At 41.4% G+C, this 27,305-nt stretch overlaps 3 protein-coding genes across 7 annotated transcripts; 1 reads left to right on the top strand and 2 right to left on the bottom strand.

Moving 5' to 3' along the window:
- Positions 1-177: 177 nt before the first annotated feature.
- On the bottom strand, positions 178-5,180 carry mrpl46 (mitochondrial ribosomal protein L46). The gene is made up of 4 exons (XM_061814742.1): positions 4,334-5,180; positions 3,558-3,762; positions 1,856-2,026; positions 178-570 (listed from the first exon to the last, which is right to left on the bottom strand). Exons 1-4 carry the CDS (start codon positions 4,592-4,594, stop codon positions 320-322), a joined length of 888 nt encoding a protein of 295 aa, XP_061670726.1. The 5' UTR covers positions 4,595-5,180; the 3' UTR covers positions 178-319.
- A 258-nt stretch (positions 5,181-5,438) lies between these two features.
- mrps11 (mitochondrial ribosomal protein S11) lies at positions 5,439-8,209 on the top strand. Its single transcript, XM_061814743.1, has 6 exons — positions 5,439-5,714; positions 5,804-5,893; positions 5,987-6,085; positions 7,217-7,346; positions 7,429-7,494; positions 7,860-8,209. The coding sequence occupies exons 1-6, from the start codon at positions 5,470-5,472 to the stop codon at positions 7,965-7,967; spliced, it is 738 nt and encodes a 245-aa protein (XP_061670727.1). The 5' UTR covers positions 5,439-5,469; the 3' UTR covers positions 7,968-8,209.
- Positions 8,210-8,345: 136 nt separating this feature from the next.
- On the bottom strand, positions 8,346-27,274 carry pdpr (pyruvate dehydrogenase phosphatase regulatory subunit). Of its 5 annotated transcripts, none has more exons than XM_061814738.1 (18): positions 27,031-27,274; positions 25,474-25,760; positions 23,447-23,580; positions 23,299-23,380; positions 22,032-22,195; positions 21,838-21,959; positions 20,301-20,418; positions 18,656-18,805; positions 17,228-17,420; positions 16,600-16,724; positions 16,325-16,480; positions 15,832-15,965; positions 15,300-15,448; positions 14,018-14,130; positions 13,778-13,872; positions 13,020-13,109; positions 12,408-12,590; positions 8,346-10,312 (listed from the first exon to the last, which is right to left on the bottom strand). In XM_061814738.1, the coding sequence occupies exons 1-18, from the start codon at positions 27,052-27,054 to the stop codon at positions 9,902-9,904; spliced, it is 2,730 nt and encodes a 909-aa protein (XP_061670722.1). In that variant the 5' UTR covers positions 27,055-27,274; the 3' UTR covers positions 8,346-9,901. The 5 variants fall into 5 exon arrangements, with proteins under 5 accessions (XP_061670722.1, XP_061670724.1, XP_061670723.1 ...); XM_061814740.1 differs by lacking the exon at positions 27,031-27,274 and adding an exon at positions 26,647-26,982; XM_061814739.1 differs by lacking the exon at positions 27,031-27,274 and adding an exon at positions 26,758-26,982.
- Between the last annotated feature and the right edge of the window lie 31 nt (positions 27,275-27,305).

Here is a 27,305-nt window from a genome sequence, read left to right as displayed (position 1 = left end):
CCCGAATTTAGTCGAGATAGGCGTTACAGAAAATGGAGGTTAAGCTTGCACCAGGATAGAGTGATTTAATTGTGACTGGATGAAAAGTACAAACCATTCTGACAGCTGATTTGTACATGATCCATCACATCTGCACATGACGCAACTCAAATAACAAATCATAGACAACTCCTCACATTGGGACATTCAGGTACAGCTCAAGCTTTATTTGCGTAAGGAAAGAAATAAAGACATTTGATTGGGTGGACTTTTACCAAGTATAGTTGAATCACTGACATTAAGCACGGTTGGATGGTGCAGGTGTACCTAATAGTCCGACTCAGGGACCCAAGATGAAGCGCTCCACCTTCATCATGTAGGCCGGCTTTAGAAAGGGCTGCAGTTCTCGTTTGCTCAGCCACATGAGGCTGCCGTTGGGCTCCGAATTGATCGTAGTATCATGAGTCAGGATGGCTTTGAAGAAGAAGATCTTGGCTCCCACTGTGGTTTCGCTGCGAGCGGTTTTGGGCAGCTTGTACTTGTACACACCGCATGGTGCCTGGCCCAGAAAGGTGGCCTTGAGAGCGGGTTCTGTTGGAGGGGGAGCGGGAGGGGAGACACCAAGCGGTCAATCATCTATGTGGGGCGAGGTGATCAGTGATCTGAATAGCATTTTATTTGACTTTACTGTTACAATGCAGTGGTTAAATTAGCATTAGAATTCTTGTTCTGATTATTACCAATGCATGGTAAAGAAAGTAGTAGTATCAATTTTTTTTCACTCATTCTTATATTCCATCCATCCATTTTCTGTACCTCACTAAGGTCGCGGGCAAGCTGGAGCCTATCCCGGCTATTTTTGGGCGAGAACAGGGGTACACCCTGAACTGGTCTAACCCTTTTTACAGATGACCATTCACACTCACATTGACACCTATGGGCAATGTAAAGTCTTCAATTGAACTACCCTGCATGTTTTGGTGATGCGAGAGGAAACCGGAGTCCCTCGAGAAAAATTACACGGGCATGGGGAGAACATGCAAACTCCCCACAGGCGAGGCTGGGATTTGGAAACCAGTCATTAGAACGGTGAGGCAGATGTGCCCGGATAAATTCTTCATCCAAAAATAGCACATATATTTACACTCTTCAGGTACACTGATGTACAAATATACGATTAAAACTATATGTTATTTTTCTACACTTGTAAAACTGGAGGTTCAATAATGGCCACAGTTTGACGCTGAAACAGGCTATTATTTAATAAATCATATACAAAGCATCCTCGGTTCCCAAGCAAGGCGCAATACCAAATCTAATCTATTTATTGTGACCATTTACCTCGTATGTTGAAAAATAGTTAGAAAATAAATAACAAATGTAGCGCTCTCTGTAGATGTAGGAGCGCATCAGACAAGAATGGGAAAGAATTTTACTTACAAAACTTCAATAAATCGTGTCCTCAGTTCCCACTGACTTATTGATGGTTGTTAATGGGAAAGTGATGTCACACAGATTTGAAGGTATTAAATTGAAAATGGTTGAACGTTTGGGGGGCAAAAAAAATCGTCATCAGTTCAAACAAATATCTTGTCTATGTAGTGTATTCAATTGAAAATTGGTTAAAAACAGTTAAGAAATCTTTGCCTTCTGTTTTTAATCTACGTTTTACACAAGGTCCCATCTTCATTGTCTAGAAGGGTTTTCCTGATTTGTGGAGTCGATGATGGCAATCACATTAGATTTGAGGTTACGACACAAAATTTGGAACTACAGGAAATTTGTTGTGGTGGCGAGGTCAGAGCGACAAAACAGGAGTTGTCTAAGGTGACACGCCCTATCATGGCCCCCGCCGCACGTGCTCGAATGCTCGTACCTGTGAGGGAGGCGAGCGCCCTCTCGGCCGTGTGCCTCAACGTCTCACCCGGCAGCCACTGGGCCTGAGGCAGCAGCCACAGCTTGTCGCTTCCCACCTGCTGCTCGGACAGCAGCACCAGAGAGTCGGACAGGAGACGCTGCGGTGAGCTCAGGTCCTTATCCACGTCGTCTGTACATGCACACACAGGGACGGTGTCACTTAGCAACTGGGCCAACCATCGACAACTGGCATCCTTTGGGGAAACATGATGGGGAATAAATGTACAAGAGGATGGAGGAGGAATAGAAGAAGCAGTAGTACGGGTGGTGGTGGTAGAGGTAGTAGCAAAAGGGTTAGAAGGAGAAGAAGCTTCAATAGTAGAAGGAATAGAGGTACACTGATAGTAGAAGGGGAAGAAAAGTAGAAGTAGCAGTCGTAGTAGTAGTAGTAGTAGTAATAGTAGTGGAAGACGTTGAAGTAGAAAAGCAAAAGAAGTAGTGGTGGTCATAATTGTAGTAGTAATACTGGTATTAGAAATAGTAATAGTTGTAATATTAGTCTTAGTAGCAGTAATAATAGCATTAGAATAGTAAAGGTAACTGCAGGTGTAGAAGTAGTAAATATTGTAATAGATGTTGAAGTGGTAGTAGCAGTCACTCACATTTGACGAGCGCGACCATGCTCGCGCGCCTTTGCACTCGCGAATCTGCACAGTTGAGCATGAAAAGTCCCGCGCGAAAAATTTGTTACGAGTAGAAAGAATAGATATTGAAAGACATCGCTTATATTGTGAGGTCTTGACATTAATTTACGTGCTTATTTCATAAATGTTAACAAAACAAGCCTGCTCCTAATCAATCAGTATTCACACGGAAACACGAAATGCAAGTTAACCGTTCTGAGCATGTTTGGAAGATAGGCCAAAAGCGCATGTTCAGAGCTGCTTCACATACTGCGAGCACATTTATGTTGAAAATCATCAGCATCATGAGCCTCGCAAAAGGAAATTCAGTTACACTGAAAACATGTCTGGGATATAACACAGGTAATCTTAAATTCTAACGTTAGACTAGTCTGTCCCTATATTCTAAATGTGAATGGTCATTTTCTCCGTGGTACGCATTTTCTTGAAATCGAAAACTTTTCCCCTCTACATGCTTTAGGAAGATATAAATCATCTACTGCCATCTTTCCTCAACGGATTTACAATAGGTACCACCGTAAATTACGCTAGATTATAACAATTCACGATTGACGACAGGAATGTTTGTTACAATGTATCGCTCGCTTGTTGCCACTCACGCCGATTATGTTGAACTAAACTTTCAGCATTTTCAAAATATTCTGGGTATGGAGCGTTCGTGTTTATTCCTTAACAGGATATTGCATTTAACTTTTCTTCAGATTAAGTTTGTCAGACCAATAATTTTTATTGATGAAAAATTTTAAATACTGTTTTATATCATGTTCTACTAATATCAGTTGAAATTGGAAAGTGTTAGTTTTCTATTTTAGTTATTAATTCATTTTATTTGTTATATTAATCCAGTAAGTTTTTTTAAGGTCTTGAGATTCGATCCCTAATCACACCACAACTTTGATCTGCGAGCATGACTGACCACACTTGTACATTTTTCAAATGTGAGTGATTGGAGTTGTAATAATAGCTGCAGTTGTGGGAGAAGCAGGCATAGGAATAGTAAATAATAGTATTCTTGACCTGCTACTCTGGGCGTGGGGCTGAATGTCTTGAGTTTGCGTTCCCATTCGTCCTCCAGATCCTGCGTTAGTACGATGTCTTGGTCCTTGCGCTCGTCATCGTCCTCATCCTCGTCGTAATCGTCGGCCTGCCTTCTCCTCAGCCTCTCTGCGTCCTCCAGCAGGCGCAGCTCATGCTCACACAGGACGCTTTTCTCCAGCTCCATCTGAAAAATATGGCGCGCTTGCAAAACACCTCAAAGAGCCTTGAAATCAATAACCCATCACAGTAATGGCGTCCATCCTGGCACCTGGTGATAGCTCACTTACTTAATTCAAATTCAACAAAATAAAAAACGTTATCTATACAAGTACCATGATCTAAACATCACCAAGAAATCGTTCTCTCGCCCCGCTAAAAGCCAGTCGGTTTTATATGAATGGGGTGTCAATGTATCATGTAACGATGAAAAAAAATGAAACGTCATATTGTAGAGAGGTCTGCTTACCTTGCTATCTTATTTAATTATTTAAAAAATTGGCACCTATCTGGCATGTTATAAAATATTTTAAGGCCTCATCACCCAAACTTACTTTAAAATACATGATATATTTCTGCTAGGTGTGGTCTTTTACTTTAGATTTAAGGCTACACGGGCGCCCCCATGTTGTGCGTGACGTCCTGAACCTTGACAAGTTTGACACTCCTTTGTGCAGCACTAGTTAACTGTGACTAAATGGAATTAAAAGTGATTTTAAAACGTCAACATAGTGTATTTATAATGATGTTTAACGCACCTGCTGCATCATTTGAGCAAAGCGCTGCTCCAAGGGATTCAGATCTGACGAGATGACCGGCGGCCGCTGCAAATACACCGCAGCCATCAGAGTCCAAGGGGAACGCGGCTTTTCTGTAGCTAATTTGTTCCGCAAGCTTGAACGGCATAGGGAACTCTTGGAAAACGGGCGAAACACACAATTCGCCACCGGGGTCCTCTCAAAACGCGTCAGATAACGAAGCAGAGCCCGACGTGCGATCGCTGCACAGGGGGCAGCCATCTTCTTCTATGACGTTCAGTGCCCGCCCTCCAAAATAAATCCTCCAACTCACAACGTTTCGTAAAACACGAGAGGAACCGTGCTCGTCACATTTTTGTTTCCACATTATAAGAAATCGTGAAAAATAAGTACATTTGTCAATTAAATTAGCAAAAAAAAAAAAAAACAACAACAAAAACAACAACCACAAAATAAACCAAAAGTATGAGTTTGCATTGAAGTTTGAAATGGAAAATATACGCGCATTTAAATTGATCAGGTCAGGTCATTGAACGCCTCCATATCACCTTTAGAGCTTAGTGCCTACGGGGATACTAAGAGGAGGGTCAAAGCCGTCATCTTATTCCATGTGTGTGGACGGAGGAAAATAAGAATAAAATGATTCCGTTTCTGTTCCTACATAAATTCGCGTATATGTACCTTAACAGAACGAGAGGTAACCTTTCAAGGGTAAAAAAAAAAAATTGTCTTTTTTTTTTGTTTCTTCAAATGTTATATATTGATAGCAAGCGCTTTGGCTTCGAAATAAAACGTTAAACGACATAAAAATCTACAAATAAAAGAGCAAGTGACGACCTTATTACAATTTGGATGCATTGTCTTTGCTAACATTGACCTTTCCAACATGAATGCCAAGTAAAAAGTTTACGTGAGTTGCGAAAGCGGCCGGCGAATCTGGTCTACGGTCTTATCTATGATATCATACATGGCTACCCACAATTCTTTGTAGTAAGCGGACCAGTCCATTCCAATTACCATGGGGGAATAGTTTGTCAATATATTGTTTTAAGTTACGTTAAATTGTTTCAGTAAACGTTTAGACCCATGGCAGGACATACAATACGTGTAAAAGTACGACATTTAATCACACATAAATGCTATATTTACATTTACTCAATTACCAACATGTTCTATCAATATACATGTGCCCCTTTCCAACGCAACGACATTGTCATCCACGACTACGACTAGCGTCTGTAAACCTTCAATGTCACGTTTGTGGTACTTTCGCGGATGATTTGTGGTTAGGTTTTCCTACATTTAAAATGTATAAATTTACTTGTTTAGTCTTAAACTCTTTAGGTGTTTGCCGACAAGCGTCCGCCTATGGATCCTCGTTGTAAGTCGTGCTAACTCGCTAGCTCTGTAATATAAAATACAGTCAGTACATGTACATGTTGACGCTAATTTATGGTATGTTGCATTTAGAAGTAGCAGGATGTTCCAAAGTGCTGCCTTCAGGCTGCAGGAGGCGGCAGCGAACAGCCAAGACTCCGCTGAAACCTCCAGGGACTTTAGGTAATTGTTTTCCCCCCAGTAAAGTGCCTTGTTGATTCAAGGGCATTGTTAATCCAATCATAGTGACTGATTGTTTGGGATTCAAACCCGCAGCCATGTTCCTCCACTGCCTGGCCAGGACAGCCCACTCAGGTGGGCCGGAAAGAAGTTCGAGGAGTTGCCCATCCTACATATAAAAGCCACATATAACAAGTAAGATCTTTTTCATTGTAACAACTTTGCATTTTGTCAATTGCCACCAGAAACAGTACCAAACAACAGGATGTGATGTAAAATGCAACCTTTTTTTTTTTTTTTTTAACAGATTGCTATTTCTGAAATCAATCTTCCTAGTGATATTTTAACTGAGGCAGTTGTCTTAGTTTGGAACTGCGTGTTGGCATTTGGCAATTTTCAAACACAGTCCCGTGAAATTTTGATCCACAATAAGGCTTTTTGCACCCGGCTTGTTACCTTGCTGTATGGCAGCGTATTGACTCATAAAGGTTTAGAGGAAAAAGATGTAACAATTTTTCTTGAGAACTTTAACACTCCTTTACAAGCCATATCTGCCATTTCGAAGTGATTCAAATAAGAGTTTCATTAGATTTACATGTGATCAGTGGAAAGTCGATAAACGGGGGAAGAAACAGTTATGGTTGCCTAGCAACCTTTCCAAACTCTGTGCCAATCACTTTGAATTGGTGTTTTTTTTCCAGTAAGACTGCAGAAAACATTGGATAGACAGGTGTGGTTAGGCATAGGCTGAAACCAGGTACAGTGCCAAATACAGTATTTTTCCTACGGCCATCAGGACCTCAACCGCGTACAAGAGAACTAAACCTTGGAGATGCTATGGTGTCGCGGCGCAGACAGGTGATTTCCTTGGATTTACCTTTGACTATTGTGGTAACTATGCACTGGGGAGTAGGGGGGGGGGGAACATGCAGGGAGGGGCCCAGGGCGGTCCGCCGGCCTCACCGATCCAACCTGTCAACTTGTCACATGGACCCAATCCACCTCCCCTAAAGCCCCGGAGAGCCAGACGCACCCCCAACCCGAAGGGCCCATGATGCGAGCAGTCCCCGCCAGTCTTGACTTGAACTATGCATCATCATGCCAGGGCATCGTGGAAAATCACCCCAAATTTGTTGTACTCAAATGTTCGTCCAAGACAACAACACAAAATGGACCAAGTAACTTAAAAGACTCAGAACAGTTAACTCATGGTGCAACTGTATTATGTTATGTGGTCATTTTCACTGGCCTCCTTCTGTGAACGAGGCAGCTTTACAGATGCCACGCGGTGGAATCATGTAACACAGGACACACTTTCACCCCCAGCACACACATCCAGCTAACGGACTGCAATGGCCAGTCCTTGGTCAGGACTTCATGCGGGACGGAAGGCTTCAAGAACATCAAGAAGTCCACGCCAGTTGCTGCACAGACCGCCGCCATCTCTGCTGCAGCCGTACGTATTTAGTAATCATTTTTTGTCTTTAACATTACATGTCATATTTTTATATCTGTGCTTCTCGCCCAACCCCAAAAAGAAAGCAACAGCCAAGGGCGTGACATTTGTTCGCGTCGTTGTCAAAGGTCTCGGTCCAGGACGGTTGGTGAGTGGACTTTTTTTTTTTTTTTTCCATTTATTTTTGTCTTGGTGTTAAGCAAGTATCAAAGGATTGTAATATGATTTGCCTTGCACACATATTGTAAAAGGAGAATTAAATGTAACAAAAACTCTTAAGAAAAAGAATATACATTGGAAGTTACATATTACAATTGAAAAGAAAAAGTGTGTAAAATTATGTGTACATATACGTGTATATGTATTTACACACACTTATATATATATATATATATATATATATATATATACACACACACACACAGGACATAATGTGTTGTAACTGATCAAACGAATTGATTTTCGAATTTTGATCTTGGATTAGATTGTTTTCCCTCGCTGCCTTTGTTACAGTCTGCCATCAAAGGTTTGAGCATGGGGGGCCTGGAGGTGGTCTCTATCACGGACAACACGCCCGTGCCACACAACGGCTGCAGACCGCGCAAAGCCCGAAGGATATAATCATATTTATAAACAACTTTGTTTCAAACACCTTGACAACTTCTGACAGTAAAGCTTCATCGGAACAACGCGGATACGACTGGTCGTCTTGACGACCCAAGCAGCGGGTGGCTCATGGAAGTCAGGAGACCAGGACAACCTTGCACCACTTTTTATTTGTTTTTGCATGATGCACTGTTACCAAGACAAGAAAAATCACCTTTTGGGATCTTCAAATAAATGTATAATGTGGTGTGTTTCTATTTGAAAGATTCTCTGACACGTTCAGAAATTCAGAATGTGCAGCAAAATAGAGGACGTACACTTAATGCAAAGTTAGCCCTTCATAAGCAACAGGGTCATCAATGTCCAGGTAGTAAAAGAAAAAGGTATTTCACACTCGTTAATGTCTGATATAAAGTGCATAAAAATGATGCTATGGAACACATTGTACAGCGGAACGGTTTCACACAGATGACACTGAGGAAGTCCTCGGAAATAAAATAAATCTGGACTACAGGTAATTTTCTTTTTTAACCCTTTTTGCGTACAAGATATGAGGGCCACACTCGATCAGATGGAAGACTACAAAAAAAATGCTTGACATTTTACATGAATAACTTTCAATATCCAAATTACAGATTTGCGCCACTACAAGACCCTCAATCACTGGAAGAATGCTCATCTCACAGCACAGATGAAAGGTATGACACTAAATCATCCAAGGAAAAATGTCAGCCACTTATTAATTATTAATGGTGTAAAATGCTTTTGCAGGGAGAATAACACAAAAGTGCTATTTCACTAACGAGATGGTGTCCTGACACTCAATAACTTATTTGACTTTTGGACAGATTTCAATGAGGTTTCTATACTTATTACAGTACAGAATAATCTCTTATCAAAGTACTTAATGATTTAACCTTTCTGCCCAAAATGAGCTGGGATGGGCTCCGGGATTCGTGCAACCCTTGTAAGCAGCTTGGAAAATTGATGGACGATCAGAACATACTGTTGAACAGGATAGTAAGTAACACAGGGAGGACTAAATGGAACAGTCAAATGGTTAAGGTCTTACCTGAGAGGAAATTTTATAACCAGTACAAATGTTCAATATTATCGAATGGCAATGACACATGGGGTCTCTCAAGGGTCAGTTCTTGGACCCTCAGTCAGCTCTAGGGTAGAGTTAAAATTTAACACTAAGATATAAATCAGTAAATGCTTTAGGTCCTGAATACATTAAAGACGTGCTCATGGGATGTAAAACAAGTAGGACTCTTGAGATCTCCTGACTCAGATCCGATAAAGCTGAGTCCAACATTATTCTGTGAAACGTGAACTTTTTCACATTAAATTACAACTTTTCTCTCTTAATATTACATTGTTGAAGCATTCACATTGGTAATTTTTCAAAGAAAATGGATATTATTGACGTTTCTTTAGAAAATTACAACGTAATTTTTCCAAATTACAACTTTTATTTCTCAAAGAAACGTTTTAACATGACTTTTTTTCCCCAGACAAACGACAACTTTTCAACTTAACTGTCAAAAAAAGCCAACTTTTTTTCTCATAGCATCACATTTCAACTCTATTCTTGTAATATACCAGCTATTTTTTTTACATTTTTAAAACTGTTTCTTTTAACATAACATGCAAGTTTTAAAATGAATAATCTGGTCATGTGGTGCAAACCAGAACTCACCAGGGCATTAAGACAGGAAGCAGCAGCAGACTTTTCATCTTCTGTGGACAACTTACCCGCCTTCAATTGTGGACAACCTTCATGTCATCGACTACCCAGGACCCACAAGTCTCCTACTTTGGAGGACCAACGTCTGAAGATGATGAAGCTGATGTGGCCTCCATCAAGGCACTTTTTGACTCCAGACCGATGAAGAAAATGGCTGACTTGAGTATTTCACTGAAGCATCATGAGTGATACGGCGCAGTCACTCGCCCTGAAGGTTGCTGAGCTCTAGGTCGTCTTTGCGTCTGCGGTGCTGCTGGCTCACGATGGAGCTGAAGGGGTAGAGCTTGGCCTTGGCCGGGTATCTCTGTCCAGCCACATCTACCTCGTAGTCCCCTCGGTTGATGAAGTCTGGGGTGATGACAGCGGGCAGGCCGTCGGGTCCTGGGGGCGGCGACACGAACCCGAGGCACACGTGTTTCTCCAGGGTGTAGCTGTAGGCGCTGCTGGTGGTGGCGCCAGCCAGATGCCCGTTGCAGTAGATGGGCTCACCCCACCAGGGCCACAGGTCCAGCTCCGTGTCATGGTCGTCCAGGACCAACATTACGAAGCGGCGAGACACGCCGTCATGACGCTGCTGCAGCAGAGCCGCGCGACCCATGAAGTCTGTATCCTAGCATGCAAGACAAAACACACCATACACTTATCACTAACATCGCCCACAAAGGAGAAAGCACTCACTCTATCATGTGGGTGTCAAGGTAACACTTTGCTACTGACTGACTAGTGGCCCAACTTGAAAATTTTTAGAAAAACGAGCCATTGCTTGGTCCATTTTATACTTTTGTATGTAAAATTGCTTTATTTGAATTACTAGCAAGCTTCAGTGATACACAGCCACATGCAGACTGACTCACAAATGATTGACTTAAAGACACATACACCCACACACACAATTACATATTCAGAAAGACGGACACACTCAAATATAATGACAAATACACACATAAGACAGGGTTCATACTCCTTCTGACCCAAAAAATTTAAGGGCTTTTTAGGGCATTCTTAGGGGCTGACACGAAAAATTTAGGGCAAACACGGAAAAAATTTAGGGCTGACAAGAAAAATTTAGGGCCATCGTGGAAAATCAGGAGTGGGGAAAAAAGACTCACCCAATGGTGCCATCAACCGTTCTTGATTTATCAAATGTTCCAGTATCTCAATACCTGTGACAGTGATCACCTGTCGCCCCTTGTGGTAGTTCTCATTGATATGACCATTGTCAATGTCTTCACATAACAGTCTACAGAAAAACTGATTCTAACTACAATTGCAACTATATACACAAATGTCTTCTACTGATGTCTGTCTCAGCACCCCTACTCTGGCTCCTTGAGCCTACCCAGTGCCTCCTCTATTTGTTGCTGCAGATGTGCCAAAGTGGCTCTCTTGTCCTTTGCTCTGCCTCTGAGTGCATTGGCCTTGGTGATAAACCTCAGATTCCTCTTTTCTTCTGCCTCCTCACACAGCCTGTCAGCCTTCTCAATAAGCGTAGATATGTCAGTCTCTATTCTGGCTTTTTTGGCTTTGAGGCAGTGGAGATGAAAAGTGAGCAGCGATGCCAAATGTAGCCAGGTAGGAAGTCTTCCTTTGCCCACAGTGGGAGTTTTTAGCAATGTCACTGTCTGGGAACATGACTGCAAACACTTTCGAATTATTTTCACAAGATTTGTAACTGTAATGGTTGCAGACCACTTTTAAAGTCCACACAATCTCTACCTTTAACGAGTCCGTCTTCGTGTATTGAACTATGTTCATAAAGCCTGACTTCCGGCTGGTTGAAGTCGATGACTGGACAACTGTAGGTGCGCATGCACTGCTAGTACCACTGCCTGAAGTTGATGCTTCACTATCTTGATATTTTAGAAACAGATTCATACCAACGGAAGATGAGAAAGTCTTCGCCAAATCAGCGTGTCTCCTGTTTTTCCGGTGCGACTCCAGCGCTTTGACACCCATCTTTTCAAGCTGGTAACTCTGCTTGCACAGATGGCAGTAAAACATGTGCCGATCTTTTGGATCTCGACGAACCCAATATTGAAAAATGCACTTCCCCATGATACAAGTTGGATCGATGAAAGAACTACGCTACGTCGTAACGAAGACAAAGTGAAATGCCTACTCACGGAAACAAACAATGGAATATCGACAAGATGGCGACAAGTTGTCAACACGGTGACTTCCGTTGACAATTTCCGGCCGTTTTGGACGCCAGACGGATCGCTATTTTTTTAAAATAAAAAGATAAAGGTCCTCCCTTTGATTTTTTTAAATTTAAGGCCTTTTTAGGGGCTTGACCGGATTTCGGGGATTTTTAAGGACTTTCAGGAGCCCCTAAATGCACCTTCGAAAATTTAGGGGTTTTTAGGGACTTTAACGGCCGCGTGCGAACCCTGTAAGAGCACACACAAACAACAAACAACAAACATACAGACTGAAACAAAAAAGGAAGACAACAGCTATACGCATGGACAGGTGTGCACGCATCAGTAAAACCCAAACACATACAATTTGAAGTGTGATGAAGTAAAAAAAAACATTATTATTAATTATTTCCATTACTTCCAATGCCGACAATTAATTTTAAAATCTGAAAACCTGTCCTGGAATGTATGCTTTTCAAGAAGCTTACCAGTCCTTACTTACCCCAGTTAAGCATAAGCCATGATACAATGCGATGTGATAAGTATGATATCGGCAGTGTCTACCTTATCAAATTTGACGCGGAACTCGCGTCCACACTCGAGCGGCGTGGTGAAGGCGTCCAGGTCTTGTCCCCAGAAGGCGAAAAACTTCTCAATGCGCAGACTGCGCAGTGCGTAATAACCAGCGTTGCGGATGCCGTACTTCTGACCAACCGACATCACCTCATTGTATACGTGCAGCGCGTACTGTGGAGAAGAGGACATCCTTGACATCCTGCCAAAGGTCCATGTACTATATGTTCTTGATCCTCACGAGATGGACAACTTTGGCATACTAGTTGGACTACTACTACATACTACTTAAGAGATAAAACTGTGCACCAGAAAACAACTGGGGTCCTACTTGAACTACTAGTGCAGTTTAAAAAAAATCCCATGAATTAACATCTGTATCTAAACTTCTGGTTTCAGCTGTCCAGTGGATTCTCTCAAATTCCTGATTCGGCACCTCTCGGTTCACCTATTCAAGGATTTTTTTTCAAATATATATATATTTTTTAAAAAGGTTAATTTATGTAATTGCAGTCGGACCCAGTCTCTATTCCATGCAAATAGCGTGGCTGCAAATCCTCAAATGATAGGAGCGTGTCATTAAAGTTGCAAAGCATACCGTACCTCGATGGGGATGTACAGCATGAAACCCGGTTCGCCCGTGTGGGTCATGCTCATCACTCGGATGCCGTTAGCGTAGCCCACACTCATCTCCTACCAACACAAAGTAACATTTCCATTAATTAATTATTCATTGAAATGATTTAAATTCATAAAACTACACATGATACGTTCCAATCAACTCCAACGACTGACTTCTTGACACTTAATGCAGAGTGAACAGTGGTTTCTCTTTGCTATTCATTGGACTAAGGATCAGGCTCTGCAGATGATTTTCAGGATGTGTCGTCGTGATTGACAATGAAAATCAAATTCATGAGAACTAAGTAAATATTTAACATTTTTGTTCATTTTTTTTCCTTGCAATATTACAGCTTTTAGTCTTGTCGCATTCTGACATTTTTCTCATCCATCCATTTTTTTCTGAAAGCCTTGACTGGTGATATTTAATGACAAGCCTCAAATTAAGCAAGCTAGCCTTGGAATTCGCGAGTTAAAATTTGCATTTTGCGCCTCAAAAAAAACCCAACATTGGCCACTATTTGAATGCAACGACCATCCATGAGACACCTTATAAAAGGGAGAATGTGTTTTCTTCTGAAAATTATTTGTATTTGAATGCATTGGTTAAAGTGCTGTGGATCACATTGTCATAATATGGAATATATTTTGTTTTGCTATATATAGCTAGATATGAATAAATAAATAAATAAAATAGAATAAAATGTTTATGAGTGTGTGTATGAGATATGTGAACCCACCTTACAGAACATGGAGGGAAAGTGGTCGGGTGTCATAGAAACGTATGACAGCTCTGCCAGAACATCCATAGCACGAGGTCCGATTAGATTTAAAGCTGAAAGAGATTTCATCACAGAAGCACAGAGTGGATGACTCTTATAAGTAATAGTTCCTATAGACAGAAATGTCTCTTGTTCTTTGTTCTTGTTACTATGTTGTTCTTTGTTCTGAATGTCATACCATGTGGAATGCAGGCTTACCAGTGTACTTCCAGCTGACGTCCTCTAGGTGGAGGTGTGGGTCACTGGGCATGTGTTTCTTGATCCAAGACCAACAGTGGACTTGTTGGTCTGTCGGTGAGATGATGAAGAAGCTGCAAAAGTCAGAACAATGGGAATGCTGTTATTGTGGTCAGAAATGTCTGTCCTTTCAAAGACAAACTTGTCCTTTTGACCATTCTGCCCAAAATAACAATGTTTGAAAGAATAAATCAATTACAAAATGATTAAAATATTTAATTATCACCAACATTCCTAAGATCCTTTATCCTGTGTCTTAATATTGTGAACACTATGTATAATTAGGGGTGCTCCGATCAGGGTTTTATGCTTCCGTTTCTGGTACTAATAATCCACAAGTGAGCTCTGGTCATCACTGCCGATACCGATCATATGTATTGGCTGTACATTTTTCAGTTTATTTACAGAGACTGCTATTGGCCATATGATCTGACATGTTTGTTTCGGTTTGCCCTGCAGTTCTTGCACACACGCGAAGGGAGGGCAGATTAATATTCTAAAGGCTGAAAAGTACAAGCTGCTGTATGTGGCTAGCGCCATTTGCTTTGTCTATCATCTTGAGGCTAACCCGAATTCGTGCCTGTATGTCCTTTCTCCTTACATCATGTCAACATCCTGTCTTAGACGGGATGCTTCCGTAATAGAAATAATTTCAGACTGAGACTGAAAATGCTGTTTTGTGCCATTTTCTCAGGGCAAATATTGTACTTATTAGAAATTTGCACTATTCCAAGCAGGTCGTTGTCTATACATAAGTGGTGGCCCAAAACAGCGGCAGTGTGGTCCCACGTTAATCTCGCACCTTGTTATTGCATGCCAGCAGAGTGCACTGGCGAATTTTGATGATAATGATTTGCAAGGCCAAACTCCTGTCTAATAGAAAACTAGCGCTTTGTCACCAATGTGTAGCAAGTATGGGCAATTATAAACCCTTTAGGGAGAAAAATTTTTACTTTTTGATACTTGTGGCAGGACTCTGTCCACTTCCTGGATTGCTGTGAAACGACTTTATTCAAGGTAGCCAGAAATTTAATCATGATATTTTTTTGTACAGATTATGACTTATTTTCCTGAAAAAAATATTAATTTGCTAGAATGTTTTTTTTTCCTCTTAAAAAAATACATTATTCAATTAGGAGGGGATTTCAGGGTACACAAGGTAGTCAAGTTTAATTGGTGTTGGGACGTGTGCCTAGAATCCCAAAATTTGAGAACCCATACTTATAGCGTCTTATTTTCTAACCTGTTTTTGCTGAGACGCACCACGCTGCAGTCGTTCTCATAGCCTCCTTGTTGGTTTAGCATGCCCGTATGGACAATGTGTCCAACTGGAACGTCCAGGTCATTGGCGCATAAGTGCTGTAGCAGCTCTAGGGCCTCGTCACCTGAGGACTACAGGACATTGGTGCAGACCAGAAGATAACCCATTAAATACACAAGCATAATATAATGTGATCCACAAGAGAATAATGAGAAAACGATGCTTTACTGAACACATCATTATGAATGAGATGTGCTAACAACTTAAAGATCAACAAGGGAAGACACATCGAGCCTTTCCTGTATTTACTAGTTGATGTTAATGAGACAAGTTTGATCTGCGAGGAGACTGAAGGCTACTGCAGGGACAATATTGCATTGTTACTTTTATGTGCCCTCAAATGCAACAGGGATGTGGAATTGAATTGGACAGAAGACTAAAGGCAGTAAGAAAACAAATGCTGCAGCAATATGGAGACTGAGGCTTACAAAAAATGAAGAGCTGCAGCACTTACAGTGAGTTCAAACTTGGTGAAGGATGACATATCAATGACGCAGACTGCCTCCTTACAGCACTTCACCTCTGCCCCGACAATGTCAAACCAGTCTGGCTTGTAGAAGGTCTTGCTCTGGTCCAAAGACAGTAGATCTACAAAAACAAACGAGAATTCCCTCACCAATTATTCATTATAGTTACCACTTTGATTCATCCATCCATTCACCTCCTGGTGGTTACTGACTATTGGCTAAGAAAGTGCTTCATATCCAGCAGTGCATATGAAGCACTGAATGTAAAAATGGCAAACCATGGGGTTAATTTAAAGATGGCTGCCAAAATTGCGATCACGATTAAAACTTTATTAATTGTGCAGCCGTACTATCCTGACTTTGGATGAGAGGCGGGGCTATCACTTACTTAATGGAAGCAAATACAATTGTACTGGTTGCCAGCCAATCGTGTGGTCAAACAACCCATTTGCACTCACAGTATTAGACAGTTGTGTGTACCTTTGCCCGGAGGAACAAAGTATTTGGGCCTCTCAAAACCATGTTTCTCCATCCAGCGAGCTCCCTGCGTGTCCAGTCGGTCGTAGAGTGGACTTGTCCTAAGCTGCCGACCCGTCTGGAAGTCCCAGCGTGGAACTTTTAACTCGTACAGCAGTGCTGGAATTACACACAAACATACACACACCACACACATGAAGTACAGAACAGATTTCACTGCACTTCAAGTTAAAAGAGATGGGAATTGTGAGGCCAACAATGACCAAATGAGGACTCACGCATGACTTCCATGACGCGATGTCGCAGGAAGGTACGGCTGCTCTGCAAGTTGCCAAAGCGCTTGATGTCCAGCGGCCACACATTGGCACTGGGGTAGCCATAGGTTATCCACTCAGCCAGATACCTTTAACCCAAAAAAACACACCTGTACAAATGTCTTGGAACATGACGTAATTCATGTGGAGTTCCACTCTAGCCTGTAGTTGCTGCTTCAACAAAATAACAAGGAAAAGGTTTGAACATTTATGTACATGTGATTTAACTTTAATTTGTATTTGTATCATGATGTTATAGCAGGGTATTATATGTAAAATGGACAAACACAAATTTAAATTAAAAAGTAACAACATAGTCACATTAATTTGACACAAGATAGCGTTTCAACAATTGTCGTGTCTGCCTACGACATAGTCAGCAGGGAGTGAGTGGTGACTATGTGTAGCTATTTGAAGAAAAGGAAGAAGGGCTAAGGGGTAGAAGTGGGTTTGGCCCTCACACTTTTTAATTGGATTCTTTCATATTTATGGGCAACAAGGGTTTTTAAGAGAAAAAAAAATCTTTCCTGAAATTGTGACTTTACTACTGTGGTCGTATGGGTCAATGATAGACCTAGACAAAACAACTTACTTGCCACCTCCTCCGGCGAAGGCCAGACCCGAAGAGTTCATGCCGGCCAACACGTAGTAGCCTGAGACACCCGGCGTCTCACCCATCAGACAGCGCATGTCCGGCGTGAACGACTCTGGGCAGTTGACCAACTGATGGATCTCAGCCGACTCTAGACTGGGCATTCTCCTCAGCAGAGCACTGAGCATTGGCTCTGAAAGGTGCAAGGGGAGATCCTGGTTAAGCTACCGAAATTGAGCAGGAATTCGCTTACAGTATCTTGGTTCGAATTACAGTGGCTCATATTTTGACAAACTCCAATTTTTAGGAAATTGATCCAAATCCACGGTCCATGACAGTCTATTGTCCTTTATAATGAAGGACTTTTTGTTATGGCCTCAATACAACCATAAAGTAGAAAAAAAGTGGCCTATAATAAACAATACAGTGCATTACTGAAAATGAATACGTGGCTAATTTACATGCATGTAAATTATCCAGTCACCCATGGTGCCAGTCTGTTACTTCTAATGTTCTAATGTCCATTAAATCATGTATTAAAAAGTCTATTTAGCATTTCACTGCACTTGATGAATAATGTAACTTTGGCGATAGTGACGCAGTAAAATCTCAACATATTTAACTTCTTCCGACTACTTGTCGAACTAGCAGTACATGATCTTTCAGTATGGATATTTATATTGTAGATTTGTTTTGTAAGGCATGTTTGAGATACATTCTATGCAAACAATTTGATTCCCAAATTTTTGTTTTATATTAAACTTAATTTGTAGCATGACTAAACATTGGAATTTTCCTGCCACTCTCTGAATACACTTTTAAAAGTTTGACCTATACATGTACACACACAACGAGCCCAGCTTTGGCTTGGGCTTTACGACCACCACTCAAGCTTCATTACTCTCAGATGTTGTTTTGCATAAATACCTGGAGCGCATGCCTTTAGCGTTATCTTCCACACCCCTTTTAACTATGGCGTGGATTCAAGGTCACTAAACTGAAGGAGAATTGCTTAAATACAAGTGGTAAGGTAAACGTTGGCCTGATTTCTATGTATAATGCTGATTAAAGCAGCCTGAACACACAACCAAATGTATTTTAGGGTCAAGAAACACTCATAAACAAAGGTTAAATGCAACATAATGCTGTGAAACAACCTCCTTAAGGTAAAACCTATTCAGGCAAAGCAGTCTATAAATAGATCTCACTTGTTTTTCTTCAAGATTTTACTGAACAGGTTCAAGCCAGAATTGGCTGAACTAACGAGTTATTTGGGAAGAAAACACCTGCACAAACACTTGTAAAGTTTGCATTACATTTTAAATTGTTGACTCTGTTAACATAAAGCACAATTTCTGTCCAAGGGGTGCTAATATGTCAATAAACTATTTAACAACTCCCCTTTGCACCCTTCCCAGTGTTCCTCACCAAAGTGGTCCCAGTCCTCCTGCATGTTCTGAATTTCAAGTTGGTTGCGTCCCTCTGTAAAGATGGGCTTGGGGTTCTTCTCAAAGCCCCCCGACAGAAGGCCCCCCTGCCACGGTCGAGCGTATATCCTCCCGTCCATGTCGAGCACCACTGTAAGACACATACAGTGGTACCTGGAATTATGAGTTTAATCTGTTAAGTAACAAGGCTAATAGAGCAATTTACTCATATTACAAATCAGTTTTACCATTTGAAATGAAATGGCACTAATCCATTCAACATCTCCAAAACACTCCATTTTCTGATGTGTGTTTAATAAAGAAAAGTACAACCATTACAAAAAAATGAGAATGTATAGTAATCAATGTTTTATAAAGTTTAATTATTGTATTTTCACAATGCTACGGCACACTTGAGTCTTAAATTTTCTCCAAAATGGGCAGGCCACCTTGTGTGTGGACTGAGTTCCAAAATCTGTAAATGTTGTCTGATGACTATATTGAGCGCTCCGCCAGACTGACTGAAGCATTCCCTGCCAACACGCTGATTATAAGGAGGAAAGGATGCAGATGTTAAAAGGGGTGTGGAAGATGACGCTAAAGACATGCGCTCCAGGTATATATGCAAAACAACATTGTTTTGTTTAAGAACCCCCTAAAATGGCACCAACAAAGAGACATGCTTACAAACCACAGTCTAAAACCCTAGCTATCAGTTATGGGATTTGGGCAGCTGCGAGATAATTCAAGATCAACGAATCAATGGTTTGCAGGTGGAGGAAGCAAGAAAACGAGCTTAGACGAAACAAAACGCAACAAAAGAACTTCAACCGGTTGACATCGGTGCAAACATGGCATTCAAAGTGAAGTTGCAAGTGGTGTGGGAGTGATGGATGACAGATGGCGAAAACAGCTTTATTAAGACAGCAGCGTCGGTCGAGTTATTCCAAAATTTGTGAATGGACTGTGGAAGCTTGGGCTAACGTGTCTGCTTACACTGTTGTTTGAGATTTGCAAAAGCCGGCATCATTTCTGAGGAGCTGCGTCGCAACGAGTGACTCTGACAATGAGAGGAGGGAACGTGACGTGTTAGGTCAGAGGGAACGTGACGTGTTAGGTCATCGTGGAAAAAAAGGGTAAGCTTGTTCTTCTGCTTACAAAAATGAAGGTGCAATTGATCCTCAATGCCTCGTGAACGCTACCATGCCTGTGACCAATAATACACATATACAGTATGTGTGAGAGAAATTGTACTTGCAACTGAGACTGCGCCTTTTATTACAATGCACTTTATGGTCGCAAAAATACAGTAGTGCACATACTGTATTGTACATGTACTGTAGTGCATGTGTGCCTACCATGTGTGGTCAAGTGAGGGCTGGAGTCAGTCAGGTTGCCTGGTTATTTAATTTTGAGTTCTGGCCTGTATGAATGTTGGCTCACAGCTTAACCCGAGAGAACCCATGGGGTCACATATTTGAAAGAGGATTTAAATGTCTTGGGTTCTCTAGGGTTAAAGCAAAACACCAATGGCTCACTGAAAAAAACTCACAAGGTGCGACACTCCTAAGTCCTGGTACAATTGTATTCATATTCAGCTAACTGCAAGTTACAAACCATCACTATACAATGTTGAGTGGTGGCACCTGGTGTATCTGCTGGGAGGTCCCCCGGGAGAGGTTTGGTGAGGAGGTAGAAGTGTTCGCAGCCATGCAGAGGGACAGAGACTTTGGTTTCACTTGCCTGGCCCAGCTCATATGCCCACTGTAGCAAGACAATAAAGGAAAACACTGATTCAATTGCACTCTACAGGCTGATTTGACAAATAACAACCTAAAACGTTAATTCAAATTCAGTGATGTTGCATTTTTTTATATGTCTGTTTTGTTTTTTGCCCAAGTAATTACTGTTTTAGACAGGGCCAGGTAACTTTAAATTTGTTTTCTTTAATAAATGAAACCACAACTTGAAAATAGCAATTTAATATCACTTTTTTTATAGCCAACTGTTATTTACATTTGTTTGATGATCTTAAATAGAATAGAATTTGAGATCTTTCCTTTGTTTTCCTTAACAAATGTCTGCAGCACGACTCAAACATGTCCATGACCATTCAGTCCAAAAATCCAAGCCCGTGTAGATAAATTACTTCAGCCCCACAGCCCAAGACATGCACAGAAATACAGTTGAAGCCAGAAGTTTACATACACTGTGCAAAACCACACACTTTTTTTTTTTTAAAATCTGTCTGAAGTCAAATCAGACTAAACCTCTCGGTCGGTTTCAAATGAGATTCAAGCAACAGGCCTAAAAGTCACTTCAAGATTATTTAAAACTAATTTTGGATCACCTTGAATATCTGGAATGCCTCCAAACTCTTCCAGCATGAATTTACACAACCAAGTACTAGAAAACTTCTGAACTGCCTGTTTACCTATATGTGAGCAAGCCCTTAACAATGTTATCTCAATATGACTTAAAGTGCGATTGTCATGAAATGGATGATTTTTAGTATATCAATAATGAAAAACCCACAGCCAATATGGTCCCATGTGTTTTTTCACCACAAAACATGATTTTGACGTATTCAGCTTTTTGTAACTCCAGCCATGAAAATCCTCTCGGGGATTTTTTTTCGAGAAGAAGCAGGAAGTGATGTACAGGACAGAGGCGCCCCCTAGTGGACTTGTTTGTTTCTATTAGTTTTACTTACGAGAAGGTGGCTCGTTGTTCTTCGTGTTAGCCAAAATGCCGGCTCATTGCATTGCTGGACATTGCTTGAACACTCGGGAGAATGGATTTAGCCTTCATAAGTTTGCAAGAGACACGGTTCGTTGTGAAAAATGGATTGCACGGGTGCAGAGGACGAGAGCTTCGTTGGAATCCAAATAACAGGTAGGCATAATGCGCCCTGGCTCGACAGTGTTCAACAAGTACTGCGACGTCTTTGAACATACCCCTAAAAGCAGCACGGCTCGGCTCCATAATATGCCACCACGGCACAGAAAATCAGCCTACATCTCCAGGCACTCCCATTTCCTCTGACTTCCCAAAAACATCCATAGTAGGTTAATTAAAGACTCTAAATTGTCTGCCGGTGTGAATGTAAGTGTAAATGGTAATATGTTTATGAGTGTCCTACGATTGGCTTGGTTGAATCCTTTTTTTTTTTTTTTTTTTTACCTGTCCAGCACAGTTGACGAAATATTCACACTCAATCGAGCCACGGTCTGTCTCCACTGCCATCACATGCCCCTTCTCTACTAGAACCTGTTGAACACTGGTCCTCTCCAGGATCTGAACTCCTGAGATGAGAGACACAACAAGTTAAATTAGACATGCGTGTTTGGTATAAAAGTACAAATAGCGTGGTGTACCTCTTCCCGCTGCTGCCACAGCCATGGCGTGATTGACATCCGGGGGTGACACCACGGCGTCCGAGGGCAAGTGAAGCGCTCCCACTAGGTCGTGAATGTTCACCAAGGGGTGGAGCTTGGCCACATCTTTGGGTTTCACAATGTTACAGCTGATCCCCATCACCCTGTAAAAACAGAGAAACAGGTGATGGTTCCGCATCAGTCATCAATATCTGTCTGTGTAAGACTGAACACAGTGTTGATATTTTAACAATCTTCACTATCATAAAGATGTTAAGTTACATTGTGAAGAAGTATCATAAAAATAAATGAAAATTAATCACCTGTTGACGACAGATGGGAGAATAATGTTTTTTAGCATTCTTGACTTGAGTTGGGCATCGAGAATCGAGAACAATGACTAATGTTCAATTTCTCAGATTATATTTTGGAAAGGAGACTTTCACGATGTGTAGCGTCTGAAGCGCGCCGAGCCTCAGCCTGAAACACGCGTAGTTTTAGTGACATTAGTCAGGTGGGTGAGTAAAACAATAATATACCTCTATGGCAACATGGAGACATCAAACAAGGTAAACAGTTGGTTGCGCTTTTGCACTGATGGATTTTTAGGGTTTTAAGTCTTCAAACCAACGTGGGGGGGGGGGCTCAACATTAAAACTAAAACTACACTGTAGCAACTTTAGACAACAATGAACTGGGACAATATTCACGTCTCCAGTATCACAAACACTAACCTTGTTCCTCACTGGTGAGGAAGAAAAGGAATCATTTTATAGTATTTGGTTCCAAAAAGAAATAGATAGATAAATGAATGACGAAACAGAGTAATAATTTAAGTTACTTGCTGTGTTCCATTGCATACCCTTCAAAATAAAAGGCTACAAGCTTAAAAAAGATAGTCAAAACATGATAAAATAGTCCCGAATAATGATTTTAACAATGCTATATTTAACTTTTCACTGAAACAATTAAATAATAGTGTGTCAATTGGGTTAGTTTACACACACACGCTGCCTTTTAGTCCATATGTTTAATATTCACCTTGATTGTAAAGAACCCAAAGTCAAATGTTCATTTTAGTTACGCTGCAGGCTGCTAAGAAAATGGATGTTCTTATCGTGGACACCCTTTATTTAAACCATGCAAACTTTTTTGACCCAGCCCCCAAAATAAATCAGAATTGAGAATTGTTTGAAATGGACCAGAGGGGAGTTTGAAACTTTAGAAATTCAAACAAATTAATATTAACATGAGTAAAAAGTCTCACTTGAGTCTTGACGCGAGGCGCTTCAGTGAAATGAAGCGGTCCTGATTCTGAGCAAGACACAGAGACCCTGTCTTCACGTAGCCTGAAACACACAAAATGGAGGTCAAATTACAAGATGGAACTTTAGCAGCATGCCAAGGCCGCCTACCAGTCTTGACGCCAGTCTCCTGCTCGAGCTGCTGGTACAGAGCGTTGGAGTAGTCCGCCATTTTGCACTCAATGGAGATGGGCTTGGCCACACTGACAATGCCGGCACACAGTTTCGTGGTTCCCGCTCCTAGTCTGCCAATAAGATAAAACAATAATGAATACACGTGACAGTTGAAAGACATTCCCACTTTCATTTGTATATTTTGATATTTTAGTTTAATTTTGTTAACACATTAAACCATTTGGTATATTATCGAGCCTATGGCACAAACATTTTTTGTAGTTGTACCGTGTGAAGTACAACTTTGTATTTTACATGGTACAGTTTACTGTATCTCGTCTCCTCTCCTAAGTCATCTCTATGTCCCACTTCTTCTTGGCTAACCTCTTTCCTAGTATGATTTACTGTACTTTAAAGGTTCAATCACCAAGTCATCTTCTCCGCTTTCCGACCAGAAGATAAGAAACTAAGTAATCTCCTGTCTGTCTCGTTGATCACCTTGGCTGGAGTGGCCCAGTTTTCTGGAAGCTTCTCCTGTTCACAGAGATCCTGTATCACTTCTTCTCTGTCTATCTGTCCCTCAAAGTTCTTTTCCTTCCCATCTTCCCACCTGGTCCCCTGGACACAAAATATATCAACCTTTCTCCATTTCTCCTTCATCATGGTGACCAACTCATCAGATTCTCCTATCATAGTCCCAACATTCAAAATCTCCACATTCAATTCTAGGATCTGTGCTTTCCTCTTCTCTTTCTATCTAAGAACCTGCTTTCTCCCCCTCTTTTGTCTTTGACCCACAGTAGCTAAATTACCACCAGCGTTCCTGAGATTAAAGACGCCGGTGGCGGATGTTGTATGGAATTCTTTGGATGAACGCTCCTATTTGTTTGGTAAAGTTTTAAGACAGATGCCCTTCCTGATGCAACCCTCTGCATTTATGTGGGCTTGGGACCAGCCTATGGTAAACAGACCAATTTCTTTCTTCATTGTGAAATGACAAAATTTTTATATAAATATAATCATAACCACACTCATCATAGTGTCTTAAGTTGGTTACAGAATAATGATTTGAATGTTGTAAGAGTCAAAATTTCTCGTCACGGTGGAGCTGGAGGAAACGAAAAGCTGAAGGAAGTGGCTAGGGAAAGGGAAGTATGGGCTTCCCTGCTAAAGCTGCTACCCCAGCAACCCAACCACAGATAAGGGGAAGAAAAGGAAATGGATGGAGGGAAGGATGGAATACAAAATAAATAATTAGACTTTCATTAACCAATTTTAAGAACATTTTACAAAATAAGTGGAAACATTTTTGCAGGACACTTTATAATGCAATGGAATGGAGTCGGCCATGTGAGGACAGCAGGCCATACCTGGACTACTCCAGCTCCAAATTACCGGAAGTAAAATTTATCCATTTGCCACTTTACACAGAGATGACAAAGTAATTGGATAAAAATACAGAATCACAACATTTTGCAGTTAATACAAAAAAGAATAATTTAAAATCAAATAAAAACACGCTAGTGTTACTGCAATGTCTCCCTATGCCAGAGGTCTCAAACTCAATTTACCTAGGGGCCACTGGAGGCAGAGTCTGGTTGAGGCTGAGCCGCAGCCTCGGCGCACATGCACCCGCCTGCAATTTAAATTAGAAATGTAAAAAAGCCAATCTTCTCAAACATATTTTTTTAATTTTTTTCACACAAAATAAGATAAAGAAGAAGGAAGCTGGTGTAAACAAGTTGTGTGCTTAACTACTGTCCATGGCAACGTTGCTGCTACCTTGACTCATTAAAACAGCCATATACCACAGAGCACTGTAAAATTCCCATTCATATAAAACTCGAGGGCCACACAAACAAACTTTCCTATTAAGGTGGGGCCCACAAAATATCGCCATTTGCGGCGCATGGGCCACCAGTTTGAAACCTCTGGCCTACCTTCAGTTATTAAATATTTTATTCTAAATTGTCCCCCCCTTGAGACTCTAATACAGAATGGAAGAATTATCCAAGATGACATACCTGCCCTGCTCCAGGAGAACAATATCAGTCCAGCCCAGTTTAGCCAAGTGATACGCCACCGAAGTCCCCACGATGCCCCCACCGCAGATGACCACACGGGCCTGACTAGGGAGTGGTAGTGGCTGAGAAGAATCGCCGCTCACAACCTGCATGGAGTTTGTGGAAGTCCACAGGCCTCTGCCAGCCAATGCATAACCTGCCGTGTGAGGTACCAACAGCCTGGGGAGCAGAGCAGGGGACAGAGCCCTGGAGCTCCGTACACAGCTGCACATGGCTGGCTGTGCTCTCTGTTGGTACAAAAAAAATATATATAGCATATTTCTATATTTTTTTGTTTGGAAACATGCAACATCAATAGCACATGTATTTATTTAACTGGCCAACTGCATCTGTTTACAAACCAAATATGTGGCAAGAGCCTGAGGCAGTTACACTTCTTCCTTATCTATAATATCATTGTCCCTGCCTGAATTAGATTTATCATTTTTATTGTTTTTAAGAGATACAAAAGAAAACGTGTAGCAACCCTTTGCAGGCCACGTAAAATTATGGTGGTTGGGGGACAGATCTAGCCCGAGGGACTTGTGTTTGACACCTGTGGTTTCACTGTTAAGAGTGTCATCATCAAGTTGCAACTGACACAGATTGGAGGTGTCACAGAAAGGCATAGAAATGGGCGTCCTTGAAAATGTTTATTGGTCATTCAAAATTTTGCACAGGCTCATATTATTTTGGAAGGTTTATCGTGTATTTTAGGCTCTTCCTGAAATGTCCCGAAATAGTTGAATATTTACTCACGTTTTGAAAGTATTATTGGTGTTCGTTTTTCACTGTTGGTTTTAATATTTCCCCTTAATAAAATCGGGATTTAGCAAGTATATATCAAACGCGGGTCCCATTGTGGCAATAGCTTAGAACCACTGTAATAAGGAGCATTTTGTATCACACTTCACGCCAACTTAACTTACAAAAGTCCTACAGGAGTCACAAATCCAAACGGAGACTTCTGCTAGCCTCGAAAGCTCGCCTTGGCGCAGCTGACAGCTAGCGAGCTTCAGCATGCGCCAAAACTTATTCCGGTTTGCTGGATATATTTTTGCTTTAAGGCCAATTTTTACCAGTCGAATTGGTGTTTCTCTCTGTGTTTTGGTCTGGTGTGGGGGCTTGTCTCACCGAGAGGCGGCTGTGGCGTCGGGCTAATGCTAAAGAACACTAGCAAAAAAAAAAAAAAAATGGAAAAGGGCGGCTCTACTTTCTTGCTATTTTTGGTCTTTTCTCATTTACCTCCTAATTCAGTCGAAGTAGAATCTCAGCGTCAATTCATGCAGATAGCGGCGGACTGTATTATGATGACGGAAAGAACTTTTGTTTGGGTCCAACAGAAAACTGTCCGTTGACTCGAATCAGAAGGCAAAGTTAGCAGAGGTGTTAGCGGATGCTACTTCTCGCTACACTTTCAATGCAAAAGCATCACAGTGGGTTTCGTTTTTAAAAAATGGCTTTACGTTTCTTTTAGTTTAGTGTTAAAAAACAAGACGTCAAACACGAATTATTTACTATTATTTGTATCCGTCTATCCATGTTCTGAGCCGCTTATCCTCACGAAGGTTGCGGGAGTGCTGCAGCCAATTCCAGGTCCATCGGGCAGGAGGCAGAGTACACCCTGAACTGTTTGCCAGACAATCGCAGAGCACTTGGACACAGACAAACAGTCGCACTCACAATCACATCTAAGGGCAATTTGGAGTCTCCAAAGAATGCATGTTTTTTGGGGATGTGAGAGGAAGCAGGAGTACCCGGAGAAAAACGCACGCGGGCACAGGGAGAACATG

The sequence above is a fragment of the Syngnathoides biaculeatus genome, chromosome 3 (assembly GCF_019802595.1).
Source record: "Syngnathoides biaculeatus isolate LvHL_M chromosome 3, ASM1980259v1, whole genome shotgun sequence".
Classification (NCBI taxonomy): Eukaryota; Metazoa; Chordata; class Actinopteri; order Syngnathiformes; family Syngnathidae; genus Syngnathoides; species Syngnathoides biaculeatus.
Note: the sequence above shows the minus strand (reverse complement) of the source record. Positions and strands in the feature narration are given on the sequence as shown.